Genomic DNA, 21,133 nt, shown 5'->3' on the forward strand with positions numbered 1-21,133 from the left:
GCCTCTCACCTGGCTTGTGCTTGAGGTTGGCCTTCGACCCGCACTTGGCCGCCACTTTGGAAAGGTCAATTTTCTTGTTCAAGATCTGCACCTGCAGAACGAGGAGAAGGAGAGAGAGGGACAATTGAGGGGGCCAAGCCCAGGGCCAGGCCCGTCCGGAAGTTCTCCAGATGTTCCCACCAAGGTCCGAGCTACGGAAGCTGTTCTTCTGGGAAGAGGGCAAGATAACCAGAATCGAGCAGGAGAGGGGAGGAAAGAGAGGGAGAATTGAGGGGGCCAAGCTAAGACCCAGGCCCGTCTGGAAGTTCTCCAGATGTTTCCACAGGCTGTTTCCACCAGGGTCCGAGCTATGAAAGCTGGTCTTCTGGGAAGAGGGCAAGATAACCAGGATCGAGCAGGGGAGGGGAGGAGAGAGAGGGAGAATTGAGGGGGCCAAGCTAAGACCCAGGCCCGTCCGGAAGTTCTCCAGATGTTTCCACAGGCTGTTTCCACCAGGGTCCGAGCTACGGAAACTGGTCTTCTGGGAAGAGGGCAAGATAACCAGGATCCAGCAGGGGAGGGGAGGAGAGAGAGGGACAATTGAGGGGGCCAAGCCGAGACCCAGGCCTGTCTGGAAGTTCTCCAGATGTTCCCACCAGGGTCCAAGCTACGGAAGCTGTTCTTCTGGGAAGAGGGCAAGATAACCAGGATTGAGCAGGGGAAGGGAGGAGAGAGAGGGACAATTGAGGGGGCCAAGCCAAGACCCAGGCCCGTCTGGAAGTTCTCCAGATGTTTCCACAGGCTGTTTCCACCAGGGTCCGAGCTACGGAAGCTGTTCTTCTGGGAAGAGGGCAAGATAACCAGGATCGAGCAGGGGAAGGGAGGAGAGAGAAGGACAATTGAGGGGGCCAAGCCAAGACCCAGGCCCGTCTGGAAGTTCTCCAGATGTTCCCACCAGGGTCCGAGCTATGGAAGCTGGTCTTCTGGGAAGAGGGCAAGATAACCAGGATCGAGCAAGGGAGGGGAGGAGAGAGAGAGGGACAATTGAGGGGGCCAAGCCGGAAGTTCTCCAGATGTTTCCACAGGCTAAGAGTTTCCCACCAGGGTCCGAGCTACGGAAGCTGTTCTTCTGGGAAGGGGGCAAGATAACCAGGATCGAGCAGGGGAAGGGAGGAGAGAGAGGGACAATTGAGGGGGCCAAGCCGAGACCCAGGCCCGTCCGGAAGTTCTCCAGATGTTTCCACGGGCTAAGAGTTTCCCACCAAGGTCCAAGCTGTCCCTTCTGGGAACATGGAAAGACCCCAGTCTCCCTGCCGTACGGAGACCGGGGTGGGCTGGGGGGGAGGACTTCTCCAAAAAGAGTCCTAAAATTCAAGCAGACCACCACCCCCACCACCACCCCCATCAAAACAACGCTAAGAACGGGCGAAGAATTTTGGAGGTCGTACAGGCAGTGCTTTTTTGTGAAAGAAAAAGGTGCCGGAACTCACACACGTCATACAACCCGCCTTGCCTACCCTACAAGGTTCCATCCAAAAAAGGTGCCGGAACTCCGTTCTGAGTGTTCTATGACCAAAAAAGCCCTGCGTACGGGAATTAGAAGCTCGGCCGAAGTTACGGGAAAGAAAAACTCGAAGTTCACCCAAGCGGCGAGGTGGGAAGAAAACGTTGATAAAAACGGGTTTCGCGGAAGGCACGCGATGTCAGCGAGGCGAGCAAACGCGTTTAAAAACGCTTCAAACTCAATGTAACATCAAATGTCCCTTGACCAAGAACGTCCTATGAATCTGGAAGAAGGTGGAAACTCCATAACATCAAAAGTCACTTCACCAAGAACATCCTATGAACTTGGAAGAAAGTGGACACTCCATAACATCAAAAGTCCCTTGACCAAGGACATCCTATGAACCTGGAAGAAGGTGTAGACTCCATAACATCAAAAGTCCCTTCACCAAGGACGTCCTAGGAAACCTGGAAGAAGGTGGACACTTCATAACATCAAAAGTCCCTTGACCAAGAACGTCCTACGAACTTGGAAGAAAGGGGACATTCCATAACATCAAAAATCCCTTGACCAAGAACATCCTATGAACCTGGAAGAAGGGGGACACTCCATAACATCAAAAGTCACTTCACTAAGGACGTCCTATGAACTTGGAAGAAGGTGTAGACTCTATAACATCAAAAGTCCCTTCACCAAGGACGTCCTATGAACTTGGAAGAAGGCGGAGACTCCATAACATCAAAAGTCCCTTCACCAAGGACGTCCTATGAACTTGGAAGAAGGCGGAGACTCCATAACATCAAAAGTCCCTTCACCAAGGACGTCCTATGAACTTGGAAGAAGGCGGAGACTCCATAACATCAAAAGTCCCTTCAACAAGGACGTCCTATGAACTTGGAAGAAGGCGGACACTCCATAACGTCAAAAGTCCCTTCAACAAGGACGTCCTATGAAACTGGAAGAAGGCGGACACTCCATAACATCAAAAGTCACTTCACCAAGGACCTCTTATGAACTTGGAAGAAGGCGGAGACTCCATAACATCAAAAGTCCCTTCACCAAGGACGTCCTATGAACCTGGAAGAAGGTGGACACTCACATAACATCAAGTCACTTGGCCAAATCTAATGTTCTACTCACATTGGTACAGCCCGGGCTGGGCTTGGGGTTGGTCCGTGGCTGGGATTTGTTGCCCGAAGTTGGCTTGGGGACAGTTTGGACCTGAAAACAATAGGTATTTTACTCGTTGAGCTGAACGGTTGGACAGACTTGATTGGTGGATGACAGAAAAGAAAGGAAGGACAGCGGGCGGAGGAGGAGGAGAAGAGAAAAAAAAACGAAGAAGGATAAAAGAGCTCCTCGGAGGAGACAGATGTAGGAACGGAGACAATTAAACGAGACGATTCGCACCCAAATCTGGAGGTGAGGGTTAATGATTTCCGCTCGGGCAATTAGCCGTTATTATTTTCCGGAGTGACGGAAGAAATCCTTGAGAGCAAAGGAAGAAGACAGGAAGGGAAAAAAAAAGGACAGCGAAATCGGCAAAATCGGGGCCGAAAAGATCCATTTGTACGGAGATGTTGGTTAGCAGCTGGCTAAGCCCTGGAATGGTGGTTAAAAGGGGGTTCCGGAGACGTTCCAGCTTCGTGCCCTCTGTGATCTATCAAGAGCTCTGTGATCTATCAAGAGCTCTGTGATCTATCAAGATCCCAGATGGGATCCCATGGTAGGCACACTATCAAGCTCACATCAAGCCAACGTTGAAAAAAAAACCTCCCAAAACAAACTAGGTTTTTTTTCCCCCAATCGTGGCCCCGGGAAGACGGCCCGACTTCGACTCCCGGCGTTCCTTAGCCCGCCACGGCGGCGCGTCTTAAAATGGCCGAGTCGAACCAGGATTTAAGGTGACCTTCGCCCTCTGCCTCTCCTGATCTGGCCGTAAAGAGAAACAGTCGCATTTAGGGGAAACCGGACGGAAAAAAATAAAATAAAAAGGGGACCACAAGGTGATCTTTTTGCTGGCAGACCCCCCGCCGTCCGCTCGCCCTTTTGAGGGCAGGGCCGAGCCGTGGAGAACGGACTCCCCGATCCTGTCTACGGATAGAGAATTCGGAAAGTCCTCGAATTGGCGGGAAAAAGCCGCTAATTCCTTCCCACCTGGACCAAAGAGAATCAAGCCGGAGCAAATCTTGATGCTCTTTCTGACTGTTGCCTTCTCATTTTCCCGGGGCTTAGCTCGCCGTTTTCCCAACGCCTGCCGGTGATTTCCCGCAAAACGTTTCCTCTTTCTCTCTGTCTATCTTATTGGAAGCTGGCCAGATGTCACTCTCAGGGGAAGTGGGTGGTGTAGAAGTGGGATAGATAGATAGATAGATAGATAGATAGATAGATAGATAGATAGATAGATAGATAGATAGATAGATCCATCAATCATCTATCCATCACTCTATCATCTATATATCTATTTGTCATCGCATCTCTTCATCCATCCCTCTATCTACCCATCCTTTCTATCATCCCTCCATCTTCTCTCTCTCTCTCTGTCTCTCTCTCTACACACACACACACACACACACACACACACACACCCTATCATCTAACTATATGGCGATCCATCAGTTGCTATCCATCTACCGTCTGGCTGTCCATCTATAACCTATCGTCCACCCACCCACCTATCTGTCCATCACCTCTCGTACATCCATTAGCTATCATCCAGTCACCATCCATCCATTCATCCTTCTATTATCTATCTATCCATCCATCCAGTCTATCTATTCTATCACCTATTTAATACATCCATCATTATCTCTCTACCTACCTATCATCCATCTGTGTCTATCTTCCTTCCTTCCTTCCATTATCTCTATCCCACCCATCCTTTATCTATCTATCTATATTTTCCTTCCTTCCTTTCTTCCTTCCATCATCTATCCATCATCCACCCATCCTATTATCTATCTGTCTGTGTCTGTCTATCTATCTATCTATCTATCTATCTATCTATCTATCTATCTATCTATCTATCTATCTATCTATCTATCTATCTATCTATCTATCCAGTCTCTGTCTGTCTGTCTGTCTGTCTGTCTGTCTGTCTATCTATCTATCTATCTATCTATCTATCTATCTATCTATCTATCTATCTATCTATCTATCTATCTTTTCCTTCCTTCCTTCCATCATCTATCTATCCTTCTATTCCTTCCATCATCCACCCATCCTATTATCTATCTATCTATCTATCTATCTATCTATCTATCTATCTATCTATCTATCTATCTATCTATCTATCTATCATCTATCTATCTATCTATCTATCTATCTATCTATCTATCTATCTATCTATCTATCTTTTCCTTCCTTCCTTCCATCATCTATCTATCCTTCTATTCCTTCCATCATCCACCCATCCTTTTTTTTTTATTGAAAAGTTTTAAGGTACAATTTTCCTTTAAAAATCCCCCCTTCCCCCTCCCTCCTCCCCCCCTCCCTCCCCCCCTCCCCCCCTCCCCCCCCCCGACTTCCCAAAGCTAAATACAAGGTATATATATAAAAAAGCAATCATAAACAACCATATACTAACAACTATAAATTCTAAAATCCATCACTCTCTAGCTTATATAGGATAAAACAAACCTTAGCATTATTAAATATATATAAAAAACTAAAATAGAAAAAGAAAAAAGAAAACGAAAGAAGACTTATTCGAATGCTACATAAAACTTCTTAACCCTATACTTGTTCTGGATAAACTCAATCCATTTTCTCCATTCCATAATATAGCGTTCTTGCGAGTGATCTTTCAAATAGGCCGAAATCTTCGCCATCTCTGCCAGGTCGGAAACTTTTAAGTCCACTCTTCTATGGTCGGCAGTTCCTCTTTCTTCCAATATTGGCCTATCAAAAGTCTTGCTGCCGTAATTAAGTTCAACATCAACTTGGTGTCCACAACTGTAGCGTCTGCAATTATTCCCAACAAAAAAAGTTGCGGACAAAACTTTATCCTCTGTTTAAAAATCTTCTGCATATTCCACCAGACTTTTATCCAAAAAGCCTTAACCTTCTTACATGTCCACCATATGTGAAAATATGTTGCATCTTCATCTCCGCACCTCCAACATTTAGGCTGATAATTCGGATACATACTTGCAAGCTTTTTAGGATCTAAATGCCATCTATAAAACATTTTGTAAAAGTTCTCCCTTAGATTTTGAGCTTGAGTAAATTTTACGTTCCTCACCCAAATCTTTTCCCAGGTGTCCATTGTGATAACTTCCTGGATGTTTTGGGCCCATTTTATCATACAATCCTTAACAAGCTCTGTTTCTGAGTCAATCTCTATCAATGCAAGATATATCCGTTTGATATGTGCTGGTCCCTGATTTCTAATTTGCTTTATCAAATTTTCATCAGTCATTGTAAATCCATTTTTCTGATCTTCTTTCCACCTGGCCCGTAACTGAGTATATTGAAACCAATTTTGAACCACCTTCTCTTCTCGCAAGAGGCTATATGATTTCAAACACCAAACATTCCTTTCCAAGCTAAGGATCTCCTTGTACGTGGTCACATCATGTTTGAAGCCAGCATGTATATTTTCTATTGCGTGTTTTGGAATTGCCCACAATGGTATCTTACAACTTAACATATGTCTGTACTTCTTCCAAACTCTCAGCAATGCCTGTCTTAAAATATGCACCCTAAACACGTTGTCTACCTTCTTATCATACAACAAATATGCATGCCAGCCAAACAACAAATCATGGCCCTCAAGATTTAATAACCTCCCTTGCGTCAAGTTAATCCAATCACTTATTCCTGCTAATGCAGCAGCTTCATAATATAATTTAAAATTAGGCAATTTAAGGCCACCTCTCTCACGAGTATCCTGCATAATCTTAAGTTTAACTCGTGGCTTTTTCCCTGCCCACACAAATTTATTGATACCTCGCTGCCATTCCTCCAAATTAGAATCTTTCTTAAGAATCGGTATCATTTGAAATAAAAATAAAAATTTAGGCAGGACATTCATTTTTACTGCTGCAATCCGTCCCAACAAAGACAATTGCAATTTTTCCCAACTCTCCAATTCTTTTTGAATTTTCCCCCATAGTTTTTCATAATTATTCTTATATAGCTTTGTATTAGAGGGCGACAAAATCACCCCCAAATATTTAACCCTTTTAACAATCTCAAATCCAGTTAATCCTTCTAAGAGAGCCTTTTGCGAAACTGTCATATTTCTGGCCAAAATTTTGGTTTTCTGTGTATTAACTTTAAATCCAGAAACCCTCCCATATTGTGTTATTATCTCCATCAGGTCCACAACAGAGTTCTCTGGCTGGGTCACTGTAACAACCAGATCGTCTGCGAATGCTCTCAATCTGTAGTCCTGATCTCCAATTTGTATCCCCTTAATTTTTCCCGAATTCCGAATTTTAACCAATAATATCTCTAATGTTAACACAAATAACAAGGGCAATAACGGGCACCCTTGCCTTGTGCCCTTCTCAATATTACATGCTTCTGTCAAGCTATTATTAACTATAATTCGGGCAGTTTGTTTTTGATATAATGCCCTAATCGGTTGTAAAAAATTTTCCCCAAAATCCATTTTATCTAAAACTTTCAACAAAAATTTCCAATTCAATTGATCAAAAGCTTTTTCAGCATCTAAAAAAATTAGCGCCGCAGCGATCTGGTTGTTCCTTTCCAAAAACTCTAACACATCAACTATATGCCTCACATTATTTTTCATTTGCCTACCACTAATAAATCCCGTTTGATCCCCATGAATCACCTGTTGCAGAACCCTCATCAGTCTATTAGCCAAAACCTTAGCAAATATCTTGTAATCTGTATTTAAAAGCGATATCGGTCTATAGTTTTTAACTTGAGTAGCATCTTGGTCTTCCTTCGGAATCAAAGAAATAAAAGCTGTTCTCCAAGACGGTGGCACCTTTCCCCCCCTCTGGATTGTCTGGAACAGTTCCTTTAACGGTTTTATCATCTCTAATTGTAAATTTTTGTAATAGGCCGCAGTCAAGCCATCCGTACCTGGTGCTTTATCCACCTTCAATTCCTTAATTGCTGTGAAAATTTCTTCTTCTGTAATCAGTTGATTAATCCCCTCTTTTTGTACTTGCGTAAGAACCGGGATGCTAGCATTCTCCAAATATATATCAATATCTTTTTCATTAATTTCCTCTTTAGCATATAATTTCGAATAGAAATCCACAAAAGCATCCTTAATAAGATTCTGTTGGAACACAACCCTTCCTTTATACTCAATCTTATCTATATTAGAAGCCCTTTGTTTTTTCCTCAATCTATAAGCTAACCATCTGCCTGGTTTATTAGCGTTGCAAAAAGTATTATGCCTAGCAAACCGCAGATTGGTCGCCACTTGATCAGCCATTAATTTATCAAATTGTCCTCTTAACAGTCTAATAGCCTCCTTGGTCTTCACATCCTCTGAGTTCAAAATCAAAGCCTTTTCTTTTTCCTTTATTTCATTCTCCAGTTCTTTCCTTCTAGTTTCCACTGCACGTCTATATTTATTATTCATATATATCAACACCCCTCTCATATAGGCCTTGCTAGCATCCCAAACCATATCCATAGAGGTACCCTTATTCATGTTAGTCTCAAAAAAATCCTTCATCCGCTGTTTGCATTCTTCCACATTTCTCTGATTTCTAAACAGATTCTCATTTACGCGCCACGAGCGCCTATCTCTTTTCTCCTTATCAATCTCTAACCAAACTGGACTGTGATCAGAGATAGTTCTTGCACAAATCTTCACCTTTTTGGTCCTCAAAAAGAAATCATTAGTCAGCAAAATAAAATCAATCCTCGAAAAAGATTGATGTCTATCAGAATAAAAAGTATAATCCTTCTCCTGCAAATGTCTCTCACGCCAAATATCTCGCAATTCCAGGTCATCCTTCATTTCAAAAAAAGATTTAGGCAATCTAGCATGACTTGGAATGCGCTTGAAAACTCCAGCCTTGTCCAGCTGTACATCCAAAACACCATTCCAGTCCCCCATAAAAATAAAAGATTTATAATCCAACTGGGTAAGCTTTGTGTGTAGTAAACTAAAAAAGTCAGCTTGTTGTTGATTAGGTGCATATAATCCAACTAAAAGCGTCTTTTTACCTTCTACCAGCAGCTCAATCATAACATATCTTCCATGCTTGTCTGCTTCAATTAAGTCTGCTGTTAAGGCACTTTTAACATAAACAACCACTCCATTTTTCTTGTTCTCTGCAGAAGCAACAAATTGCGTACCCAACCTCGAGTTCGATAAATACTTTTGATCCAAAACTCTAATATGCGTTTCTTGCAAACATATAACATCTATCTTAAATTGTTTTAAATATTGAAAAACTTTCTTCCTCTTCTGTGGTGAATTTAGTCCATTAACATTCCAGGTTAAGAATTTAGTTGCCATGCATATCCTCCCAAAGCTCTTGAAGCACTGCTTTGATAGGGCTATCTTCTTTAGGCCGTGCTCCTCCCACTGCTTGGCTATGAGTACGTTGTGAAGATTCTGAAGACTTTTGCTGGTCTTTTATTTTCTTTGCTCGTTTTAAAGCAGCACGCGTTACCCTTTGCTCTCTAGGATCGTCCAAAGAAGTTATAGCTTGATCTCCTCTAGCACCATTATCCTCTGTTTCATCCTCTTGATGTTCTCCTTCTCCAGATCCCTTTGCAGCTTCCAGAAGTGTTGATGGGGTTGCTTTTAAAACATTATTGTAGAAATCACGCGCTTGCTTCACAGTAATCAGCCGATACCTTTTACCTTCATGCATCACCATCAGCCCGTCTGGAATCTCCCATCTGAACCTTATATCTCGTTGCTTGAGCTCTTGCACAAGAAATGTAAAGTCCTTCCTTCTCCTTAAAATCTTTGGAGGGATTTCTTTTAAAACCAAAACTTCTTGATCAGCAATCACAACTTTAGCATCATAAGCAGCTTGTATAACTTCATCTCTGATTTCTCTTTTTGCAAAGTAAACCACCACGTCTCTAGGCAACTTTGTCTGGCAATCCATGAATTCACACGGAACACTTTATCCATAGCTGCTCTTATTTCAGATGCTGGCTGGTTCAATACCACTTCGAGAGCCTCAGAAACCAGCTGCTTTAAATCTTCCTTAATATTCTCCTTTAAACCTCTGATTCTAACAGCAAACTGCATCTGATAATATTGGGCAAGGCTTAACTCCCTTTCCATTTTGTCTCTTAAATTTTCATTCTCCCGTACTTTTACTTCTAATATTGCATTCTTTTGGGTCAAATCATCCACTTTTTCATCTAAATCCTCCACACATTCCGCCACTTTATGCACTGAAGACAAAATGTCTACCTTCATCACGCTGCACTTCTGTTCCATCCTCTCTTCTAATCTCTCCTCCAGTTTCTCCAATTTCTCCTCCATCTGTGCAAATTTATCACCCATTGATTGGTTAATTGATTCCAAAAGTACCTGGGCATGTTTATCCAGCGCATCTCGTAAATCCTTCGGTGTCAATACATCAGGAGGATGCAGCGCCTGTAACGATGATTGTTGCACCGGAGAAGATCCACCACTCCGAAGAGTTTTAGGGGGAGGTTTAGTCGCCATCTTTAACTTTCAATCTCTCTACCTACCTATCATCCATCTGTGTCTATCTTCCTTCCTTCCTTCCATTATCTCTCTATCCCACCCATCCTTATCTATCTATCTATATTTTCCTTCCTTCCTTTCTTCCTTCCATCATCTATCTATCCTTCTATTCCTTCCATCATCCACCCATCCTATTATCTATCTGTCTGTGTCTGTCTGTCTATCTATCTATCTATCTATCTATCTATCTATCTATCTATCTATCTATCTATCTATCTATCCAGTCTCTGTCTGTCTGTCTGTCTGTCTGTCTGTCTGTCTGTCTGTCTATCTATCTATCTTTTCCTTCCTTCCTTCCATCATCTATCTATCCTTCTATTCCTTCCATCATCCACCCATCCTATTATCTATCTATCTATCTATCTATCTATCTATCTATCTATCTATCTATCTATCTATCTATCTATCTATCTATCTATCTATCTATCTATCATCTATCTATCTATCTATCTATCCATCGCCGTCCATCTCTTACATCCATGTCAATCATCCTTCCCTCCCTCCCTCCCTCCCACCCCACCTTTTCCCACCAAGAACTGCTATTTAGGACCAAATCCCCAGCCTGCCTCCCAACCTGTTCAAACAAAGAAAAGAACAACAACCACAACAACACAAAAGCCCCCCCCCAACAAAGTTTCCCTCTTGGCCCTGATCCTAACCGCTTGCCTTGGCACCTTCCCAATTCCAGAATCAGGTCCCTCATCCCTCCCCCGGGATGCTCGGGGGGGGGGGGGACGGGACGGTTCCGCTTCTCTCTTCCCCCACGACTGCCCGAGAAAGACGCACAAACAGAGATATACATGCACAGGGACGACAACTCCAGAGTCGGAATGAACACATGGAGGAGGAGGAGGAGGAGGAAGAGGAGGAGGAGGAGGAGGAGGAGGAGTTGTTGTTAGTGGGAAGAGCAGGGCCCACTGGTCCTTTGGGATACTTACATTCCCCCCTCCAGGGATATGCTTAATATTGTCCTTGGATCCACATTTGGACTGGACGTGGCTGTAGTTGACTCTTTTGGAGAGGATCTGGACCTGGAGCGTCCAACGGAGAGACGGAGAGAAGGGCAGAAAAGGGAAGAGGACCCGTTAGCTTTCTCTTTCTCTCTCCTCTCTTTCCCTCTCTCTCTATTCTTTCTCTCGTTTCTCTCTCCTCTCTATTCTTTCTCTCGTTTCTCTCTATCTCATCATGTTTCTCTCTCCTCTTTCTCTCTCGTTTCTTTCTCTCTAATCTGTCTCTCTCTATTCTTTCTCCTTTCTCTCTCGTTTCTCTCTCCTCTTTCTACCTCATGTTTCTCTCCCATCCTATCCCATCTGTTTCTCTCTATTCTTTCTCTCTCCTCTTTCTACCTCATGTTTCTCTCCCATCCTATCCCATCTGTCTCTCTCTCTTCTTTCTCTCTCGTTTCTCTCTCCTCTTTCTACCTCATGTTTCTCTCCCATCCTATCCCATCTGTCTCTCTCTATTCTTTCTCTCTCCTTTCTCTCTCCTCTTTCTACCTCATGTTTCTCTCCCATCCTATCCCATCTGTCTCTCTATTCTTTCTCTTTCCTTTCTCTCTCGTTTCTCTCTCCTCTTTCTACCTCATGTTTCTCTCCCATCCTATCCCATCTGTCTCTCTCTATTCTTTCTCTCTCCTTTCTCTCTCGTTTCTCTCTCCTCTTTCTACCTCATGTTTCTCTTCCATCCTATCCCATCTGTCTCTCTATTCTTTCTCTCTCCTTTCTCTCTCGTTTCTCTCTCCTCTTTCTACCTCATGTTTCTCTCCCATCCTATCCCATCTGTCTCTCTCTATTCTTTCTCTCTCCTTTCTCTCTCGTTTCTCTCTCCTCTTTCTACCTCATGTTTCTCTTCCATCCTATCCCATCTGTCTCTATTCTTTCTCTCTCGTTTCTCTCTCCTCTTTCTACCTCATGTTTCTCTCCCATCCTATCCCATCTGTCTCTCTCTATTCTTTCTCTCTCCTTTCTCTCGTTTCTCTCTCCTTTCTACCTCATGTTTCTCTCCCATCCTATCCCATCTGTCTCTCTCTATTCTTTCTCTCTCCTTTCTCTCTCGTTTCTCTCTCCTCTTTCTACCTCATGTTTCTCTCCCATCCTATCCCATGTTTCTCTCTATTCTTTCTCTCTCCTTTCTCTCTCGTTTCTCTCCTCTTTCTACCTGTTTCTCTCCCATCCTATCCCATCTGTTTCTCTCTATTCCTTCTCTCTCGTTTCTCTCCTCTTTCTACCTCATGTTTCTCTCCCATCCTATCCCATCTGTCTCTCTCTATTCTTTCTCTCTCGTTTCTCTCCTCTTTCTACCTCATGTTTCTCTCCCGTCCTATCCCATCTGTCTCTCTCTATTCTTTCTCTCTCCTTTCTCTCTCGTTTCTCTCTCCTCTTTCTACCTCATGTTTCTCTTCCATCCTATCCCATCTGTCTCTATTCTTTCTCTCTCGTTTCTCTCTCCTCTTTCTACCTCATGTTTCTCTCCCATCCTATCCCATCTGTCTCTCTCTATTCTTTCTCTCCTTTCTCTCGTTTCTCTCTCCTTTCTACCTCATGTTTCTCTCCCATCCTATCCCATCTCTCTCTCTCTATTCTTTCTCTCTCCTTTCTCTCGTTTCTCTCCTCTTTCTACCTCATCTGTTTCTCTCCCATCCTATCCCATCTGTTTCTCTCTCTATTCTTTCTCTCATGTTTCTCTCTCATCTATGTTTTTCTCTCTCTCCTCTCTATCTTGTTTCTCTCTCTCCTGTTTTTGTTTCTCTTCTCTCCATCTCATGATTCTCTCTCTTCTCTCTCTTTCTCTCATCTGTTTCTCTCTCTCTCCTCTATTTTTCTTCTCCCTCTCTTCTCTCAATCTCATCTGTTTCTCTCTCTCTCTCTCCTCTATTTTTTTCTCTCATCTGTTTCTCTCTCTCTCTCTCTCCTCTATTTTTTCTCTCTTCTCTCTTTCTCTCATCTGTTTTTCTCTCTCCTCTATTTTTTCTCTCTCTTCTCTTTCTCTCATCTGTTTCTCTCTCTCTCCTCTCTCTTCTCTATTTTCTCTCTTTCTTTCTCTCATCTGTTTCTCTCTCCTCTATTTTTTCTCTCTCTCTCTTCTCTCTCTTTCTATCTCATCTGCTTTTCTCTCTCTCTCTCTCGTCTGTTTCTCTCTCTCTCTCTCTCTCTCATCTGTTACTCTCTCTCTCTCTCTCTCTCTCTCATCTGTTACTCTCTCTCTCTCTCTCTCTCTCTCTCTCTCTCTCTCTGGGAGAGCCCCGTGCCAGATGGACAGACGGAGGGACGGACAGACAAGACACAGCACAAGCAGGCGGTTAGCAACTCCCTCCGAACGAGTCCGGAGGTTAGGGGTGACCAGACGGAGATGAGGAACGAGGAAGAGGAGACAGAGGAAGGAAGGAAAGAGGGGAAAAAAGAAGGAAGGAGGGAAGGAGGAAGAGACAGAGGGAGGAAAGAAAGAGCCAGGGATTTAGCAAAGGAAAAGTGAAAGCATCAGAGGTCCTGCAAAGCCCCCCCATTCCTCCCCTCCCCCCCAAATTTGTGGCCAAGGGATGAGGATCCTTGAGAAATCCTTGGGAATCGGGACTCTCGATCCGGGTGGATTCCTGGATTTCAGTCCAGCTACAAAACAACGCCAATAATAATAATAAAAAGGGATCTTCCTGCAACGTTGGCCTTTTCCTGCTTTTTGAATCCGACAAGCATTAAGACCCAGGGGGGGGGTGTGTGAAATCCTTGGAGAAATCCCGGCTTGGGAATTCTGGGAGTTGTAGTCCTCCCGCCCGCCGCCATCTTGAGAGAGAAAGAGAGAGAGACGCTGGATTCCGAAGCCGGGTTTTTTTTTATTTCCCGCCGGTTGCAAATTCGTCAATCGGCGATCGATGAAGCGTCACCCCCCGCTTCGCCTCATCAACCCCCGAGACCGCGACTCCGAAACCCATGCTTCCCCGGGAAGGCCGCCCTGCCAAGCGGCGTCGGACGCGAAAGAGAAAGTGGCGTGCAGAAGCGGAAGACCCAGAGGGGGCAACGAATTCGGAGAGGAAGAGAAAGTGACCCAAAGGAGAAAAGTAAAAAGAATAATAAAAAATAAAAAAAAATAAGTAAAAAAATATATAGATATACACAGGTAGTCCTCGACATACGACCACGGTTCCCCGTCGCTAAGCGGGACGCTTGTCAAGGGAGTTCGGCTCCACTTCGTGAGCTCGCCTGCCATCAGCTGCAACATCCAGCTGGGACAAACGGGCGAAGTGATTTTCTTTTTTTCTTTTTCGGCCCCATTTTACGACCTTTCTCACCCCGAACCGCTTCGGTCGTTAAATGAGTCGCCCAGTGGTTAAAAAGTGAATTCTGGGTTTTCCATCCCGCCCCCCCAAATTTGACTTTGCCGGTCACAAGGTCACAAAAGGGGATGGCGGGACACACACACACACACACACACACACACACGCACACAGGCTGGGGATGCTGCGACCGTCGTAAATCTGAGTCGGTTGCCAAGCGTCGGGATTCGGATCACCGGGACTCTGGCACCATCGTAAATACGACTCGGGATTCAGATCACTGGGACAATACAATCGTCGTCAATCTGAGTCGGTTGCCAACCGTCGGGATTTGGATCACTGGGACGCGGCAACCGTTGTAAATCTGAGTCGACTGCCAAGCATCGGGATTCGAATCAGCGGGATGCGGCAACCGTCGTAAATATGAGTCGGTTGCCAAGCATCGGGATTCGGATCACCAGGACTCTGCAACCGTCGTAAATATGAATCGGTTGCCAATTCAGATCACTGGGATGCTGGAACCGTCGTATATCTGAGTCGGTTGCTGAGCATTGGGATTTTGGTTCAGCGGGACGCTGCAACCGTCGTAAATCTGAGTCGGTTGCCAAGCGTCGGGATTCCAATCACCAGGACGCTGCGACCGTCATAAATCTGAGTCGGTTGCCAAGCGTCGGGATTTGGATCACCAGGACTCTGCAACCGTTGTAAATATGAATCGGTTGCCAAGGGTCGGGATTCAGATCACTGGGATGCTGGAACCATCGTAAATCTGAGTCGGTTGCCGAGCATTGGGATTTTGGATCAGCGGGACGCTGCAACCGTCGTAAATCTGAGTCGGTTGCCGAGTATCGAGATTTGCATCACCGAGACGCTGCAACCGTCGTAAATCTGAGTTGGGATTCAGATCACTGGGACAATACAATCGTTGTAAATCTGAGTCGGTTGCCAAGCGTCAGGATTCTGCATCACCGGGACGCTGCAACCGTCATAAATCTGAGTCGGTTGCCAAGCGTCGGGATTCCAATCACCGGGACGCTGCGACCGTCATAAATCTGAGTCGGTTGCCAAGCATCGGGATTCTGCTTCACCGGGACGCTGCGACTGTCATAAATCTGAGTCGGTTGCCAAGCGTTGGGATTTGGATCACTGGGACGCTGCAACCGTCACAGATCTGAGTCGGTTGCCAAGCGTCGGGATTCTGCTTCACCGGGACGCTGCGACTGTCATAAATCTGAGTCGGTTGCCAAGAGTCGGGATTCCGATCACCGGGACGCTGCAACCGTCATAAATCTGAGTCGGTTGCCAAGTGTCGGGATTCCGATCACCGGGACTCTGCCACCGTCGTAAATATGACTCGGGATTCAGATCATTGGGACAATACAATCGTCGCAAATCTGAGTCAGTTGCCAAGCGTCGGGATTCTGCATCACCGGGACGCTGCAACCGTCATAAATCTGAGTCGGTTGCCGAGCGTCGGGATTCGGATCACAGGACCGAAGGGGGTGGGTGGGTTGCTAAGTGGGAAAAAAACCCCACAATCGCTTTTCTCCCCCCCCCCCGTGCTGTTGTAACTTCAAGCAGTCGCTAAGTGGACGGTCGTAAGTTGAGGACCACCTGTTGAAGAAGATCCGGGAGGGGAGGAGGTGGTGTCCTCTCCCCTCCCAAGCGCCAGAAGTCGGAAACAGGACTCACTTTCCCATTGGGTGACTTTGCCAGACCCTCTTTGGAAACCGTGGATTTATTGGTAGGGGGTTTGGAAACGGTACCGAGTTCGAGTTTTCGGGAAGCCAGGGCGGATTCGCTTTTTTTCTCTACTTTGGCCTAAAATGGGAGATAAAGGGAGGCGGTTTCAGGTCATCAGAATTGCCAAAAATAAAAATAAAAATAAATTAAAAAAAAAATCTCCCCACCGCCGTCACGTCGGAGATTACGGCTAGTCCTCAATTTACGACCGTAACGGGGAACCCCCATTTCTGTCGCTAAGCAAGACAGTTGTGAAAGAAGTCCCGTTTTTAGCACCTCGGGCCCACGTTTTTGACATGAATCCCCCCGCGGTCGTTAAGCAAGTCAAGCGGTCGTTAAGTGAATCCGGCACACCCCCCCACCCAACACTGACGTTGCTTCGCTGAAGGTCGCAACTGGAAACCGTCTTAAAAGACAATCCAGGTGCCCGAATTTTGATCACCTCAGCCCCGAGGACGCTGCGAGGGTCGTAAGCGTGAGGACTGGTCATAAGTGTGAGGACTGCTTGTTGCTAAAGGAACGGCTGTAGGCCGAGGACTTCGGGAGGGTGGGCGTTTTTTCTCCACTACAAGGGGGTCCTCGATTGACAACGGTTCCTTTAGTGAGCGTTTGAAGCGACCACAAGGACCACGTTCCACACTTACGACCGTTTCAGCCACGGACAGGCGATCAAAAATTCGGAACACTTGGCCAAATGACTCCTGCTTACGACCGTCGGAGTGTCAGGCGATTCCCCCTTTTGCGACCTTCGGACCGGCGAAATCCCAAAGTCACTGAACGACCGGGGGACTGCACAACGGCGGGGACCCGCTTCACAACTGTGGCAAGGAAGGTCGTAAAACGGGGCAACCCTCCCCGTAACAAACGCCTCGCTTAGCGGCGGAGAAAAAGCCGGGCTCCCTGGCGGTCGTTAAGTGGACGAATAAGCTGTTTTTGTTTTTTCTTTCTTTCACCAATCTGGAGGAAACTGACTTGGACCCGGTCAGAGCGAAACCTGGCGTAAACGAACGGGGAAAAAAGAGGAAGAACCGTTTGGCCGAAGGGTTTAGGGGAAGGTTTAGCCTCGCTGGTTAGTTATTATGTTGGTTTCGTTGGGCTGGCGGCTTTTCAAAGAGTCGGGGGGTGGGAGGGGGGAAACCCCACTTCCTTAGCTCTCCGTCCAAGCTTGCGGGGGATTCTGGGAGTTGAAGTCCACACGTCTTCCAAAGGGGCTGAGATGGGGGGGGGAAAAAGTGGGTTGGGATCTCTCCGGCACGTTTCCAACCGTCTCCAAAATTGCCGATTTCCTCACAAGACGTTTCTGGACCCAACTAGGGAACGTTATCAGTGCAGGAAGGAAGGAAGGAAGGAAGGAAGGAAGGAAGGAAGGAAGGAAGGAAGGACTCTGAGCTGGGTGGTTTCCTTGCAGACGTTTTGTGACCCAGTAGGAAACATCATTGATGTTAGAAGGAAGTGAGGATTTTGGAGGGAGGGAGGGAAGGAAGGAAGGAAGGAAGGAAGGAAGGAAGGAAGGAAGGAAGGAAGGAAGGAAGGAAGGAAGGAAGGAAGGAAGGAAGGACTCTGAGCTGGGTGGTTTCCTTGCAGACGTTTTGTGACCCAAGTAGGAAACATCATCAATGTTAGAAGGAAGTGAGGATTTTGGAAGGAAGGAAGGAAGGAAGGAAGGAAGGAGCGACCCCGACCTGGGTGGTTTCCTTGCAGACCTTTTGTGACCCAACTAGGAAATGTCATCAGGGCTAGAAGGAAGTGAGGATTTTGGAGGGAAGGAAGGAAGGAAGGAAAGAAGGAAGGAAGGAAGGAGGGAGGGAGGGAAGGAAGGAAGGAAGGAAAGAAGGAAGGAGGGAAGGAAGGAAGGAAGGAAGGAAGGAAGGAAAGAAGGAAGGAAGGAAGGAGGGAGGGAGGGAAGGAAGGAAGGAAGGAAAGAAGGAAGGAGGGAAGGAAGGAAGGAAGGAAGGAAAGAAGGAAGGAGGGAAGGAAGGAAGGAAGGAAAGAAGGAAGGAAGGAAGGAAGGAAGGAGGGAGGGAAGGAAGGAAGGAAGGAAGGACTCTGAGCTGGGTGGTTTCCTTGCAGATGTTTCATGACCCAGGTAGGGAACGTCATCAGGGCTAGCGAGGAGGAGGCGGAAGAAGAGGAGGAGGAAGAAGAGGAAGAAAAGGAGGAGGAGGAGGAAGAGGAAGCACTGTGGGGTCCCTGGTGCTCTCTGAGCTGGGTGGTCTCCTTGCAGATGTTTCATGACCTAACTAGGGATCATCATCAGGGCTGGAAGGACGAGGAAGGAAGGAAGGAAGGAAGTAAGGAAGGAAGGAGTGGTGGTGGTGGTGGTGAAGGAGGAGGAGGAGGACTGTGGGGTCCTTGGTGCTCTCTGAGCTGGGTGGTTTCCTGGTAGACCTTTCATGACCCAACTAGGGAACGTCATCAGGGCTAGATGGGAGCAAGGTTCTAGCTTCCGGCCTTTGATGACGTTCCCCAGTTGGGTCACGAAACGTCTGCAAGGAAACCAACAAGCTCGGAGAGTCCCGGGGAACCCCCAAAGTTCGACCCTGAGTTGCAACGATTCTCTTTTACCGGGACCTCCGGGGTTGGTGGTGTGCTTCTCAAACCCAGCTCTGGATTCATCTGCAAAAAAGGGGGTCTTCGACGAACGTCCTGGGGTCTCAGCTAGCCTGAGAAGTCAAAAGGAACATCTCCCACCGCCGTTGGGATCAACCCCTTCCTTATCACTGCAGGAAAACTCCACGGATGTGTGTCTGGAGTCCACCAGGACTTCCCCAATCCTCTTGACCAACCTCTTGACCAAGAAGAGAAGGCCCAAACTCTTGACCAAGAAGGCCCAAACTCTTGACCAAGAAGCGAAGGCCCAAAATCTTGACGAAGAAGAGAAGGCCCAACCTGTTGACCAAGAAGAGAAGGCCAACATCTTGACCGAGAAGGCCAACATCTTGACTAAGAAGAGAAGGCCCAACCTCTTAACCAAGAAGTGAAGGCCAAACATCTTGACAGAGAAGGCCCAACCTGTTGATTAAGAAAAGAAGGCCAAACCTCTTGACCAAGAAGAGGGGGCCCAACCTCTTGACCAAGAAGAGAAGGCCCAAACTCTTGACCAAGAAGGCCCAATCTCTTGACCAAGAAGAGAAGGCCCAACCTCTTGACCAAGAAGAGAAGGCCCAACCTCTTGACCAAGATGAGAAGGCCCAACCTCTTGACCAAGAAGAGAAGGTCCAACCTCTTAACCAAGAAGCAAAGGTCCAACATCTTGACCAAGAAGCGAAGGCCCAACCTGTTCACCAAGAAGAGAAGGCTCAACCTCTTGACCAAGACATCAAGGCCCAAACTCTTGACCAAGAGGAGGCCCAACGTCTTGACCAAGAGAAGACCCAACCTCTTGACCAAGAAGAAAAGGGCCAACATCTTGACCAAGAAGCGAAGGCCCAACCTGTTCACCAAGAAGAGAAGGCTCAACCTCTTGACCAAGACATCAAGGCCCAAACTCTTGACCAAGAGAAGACCCAACCTCTTGACCAAGAAGAAAAGGGCCAACCTCTTGACCAAGAAGAGGCCCAACGTCTTGACCAAGAGAAGACCCAACCTCTTGACCAAGAAGAAAAGGGCCAACCTCTTGACCAAGAAGCGAAGGCCCAACCTGTTCACCAAGAAGAGAAGGCTCAACCTCTTGACCAAGACATCAAGGCCCAAACTCTTGACCAAGAAGCGAAGGCCCAACCTGTTCACCAAGAAGAGAAGGCTCAACCTCTTGACCAAGACATCAAGGCCCAAACTCTTGACCAAGAAGCGAAGGCCCAACCTGTTCACCAAGAAGAGAAGGCTCAACCTCTTGACCAAGACATCAAGGCCCAAACTCTTGACCAAGAGGAGGCCCAACGTCTTGACCAAGAGAAGACCCAACCTCTTGACCAAGAAGAAAAGGGCCAACCTCTTGACCAAGAAGAGAAGGCCCAACCTCTTGACCAAGAAGCGAGGGCCCAACATCTTGAACAAGAAGAGAGGGCCCAACCTCTTGACCAAGAAGATAAGGGCCAACCTCTTGACCAAGAAGAGAAGGCCCCATTCTTGACCAAGAGAAGGCCCTACTTCTTGACCAAGAAGAGAAGGCCCAACTCTTGACCAAGAGAAGGCCCTACTTCTTGACCAAGAAGCGAAGGTCCAACCTCTTGACCAAGAAGCGAAGGCCCAACATCTTGAGCAAGAAGAGAGGGCCCAACCTCTTGACCAAGAAGAAAAGGGCCAACCTCTTGACCAAGAAGAGAAGGCCCAACTCTTGACCAAGAAGCAAAGGCCCAACCTCTTGACCAAGAAGAAAAGGGCCAACCTCTTGACCAAGAAGAGAAGGCCCAACTCTTGACCAAGAGAAGGCCCTACTTCTTGACCAAGAAGCAAAGGTCCAACCTCTTGACCAAGAAGCAAAGGCCCAACCTCTTGACCAAGAACAGAAGGCCAAACCTCTTGACCAAGAAGAAAAGGCCCAACCTCTTGATCAAGAAGAGAAGGCCCAACTCTTGACCAAGAGAAGGCCCTACTTCTTGACCAAGAAGCAAAGGTCCAACCTCTTGACCAAGAAGAAAAGGCCCAACCTCTTGATCAAGAAGAGAAGGCCCAACTCTTGACCAAGAGAAGACCCTACTTCTTGACCAAGAAGAGAAGGCCCAACATCTTGAACAAGAAGAGAAGGCGTAACCTCTCGACCAAGAAGAGAAGGCGTAACCTCTTGACCAAGAAGAGAAGGCCCAACCTCTTGACCAAGAAGAGAAGGCCCAACCTCTTGACCAAGAAGAACATCATCTCCCACTGGATCTCAGCTGTCATCCCAGATACTAGGCGCCCGGGAGTTGCGGTTCTTCTCCTTCTTGACGTGGTGGTATCTCAACCCGCCGGCATCCGTTTCCTTCTGGTGAGCCGACCTTACTTAGGAGGTCCTTCTCCCTCCACGGGACCAACTAACTAGTCC

General features: G+C 46.5%; 1 protein-coding gene and 1 long non-coding RNA gene across 19 annotated transcripts in view; both read right to left on the minus strand.

Moving 5' to 3' along the window:
* LOC308677619 (uncharacterized protein) overlaps positions 1 to 21,133 on the minus strand; it is a 62,357-nt gene that overhangs the window by 11,123 nt on the left and 30,101 nt on the right. For 13 of the 17 annotated variants that reach the window (XM_081344206.1, XM_081344208.1, XM_081344195.1 and 10 more), the window contains 4 exons: positions 16,120 to 16,248; positions 11,099 to 11,191; positions 2,624 to 2,704; positions 10 to 91 (listed from right to left, as the gene is read on the minus strand). In XM_081344206.1, coding sequence (XP_081200332.1) covers positions 10 to 91; positions 2,624 to 2,704; positions 11,099 to 11,191; positions 16,120 to 16,248 — 385 coding nt within the window. The remainder of the gene's footprint in view (positions 1 to 9; positions 92 to 2,623; positions 2,705 to 11,098; positions 11,192 to 16,119; positions 16,249 to 21,133) is intronic. The other 4 variants (XM_081344199.1, XM_081344198.1, XM_081344200.1 and 1 more) reach the window with 4 other exon arrangements.
* Positions 11,544 to 15,463, minus strand: LOC308677643. Of its 2 annotated transcripts, none has more exons than XR_014028540.1 (2): positions 12,698 to 15,463; positions 11,544 to 12,546 (listed from the first exon to the last, which is right to left on the minus strand). It is a non-coding gene; the product is annotated as an uncharacterized lncRNA (long non-coding RNA). The 2 variants fall into 2 exon arrangements; XR_014028541.1 differs by having other exon boundaries at positions 12,618 to 15,463.

Source organism: Vipera berus (genome assembly GCF_964194415.1).
Source record: "Vipera berus genome assembly, chromosome: Z".
Taxonomy (NCBI): domain Eukaryota; kingdom Metazoa; phylum Chordata; class Lepidosauria; order Squamata; family Viperidae; genus Vipera; species Vipera berus.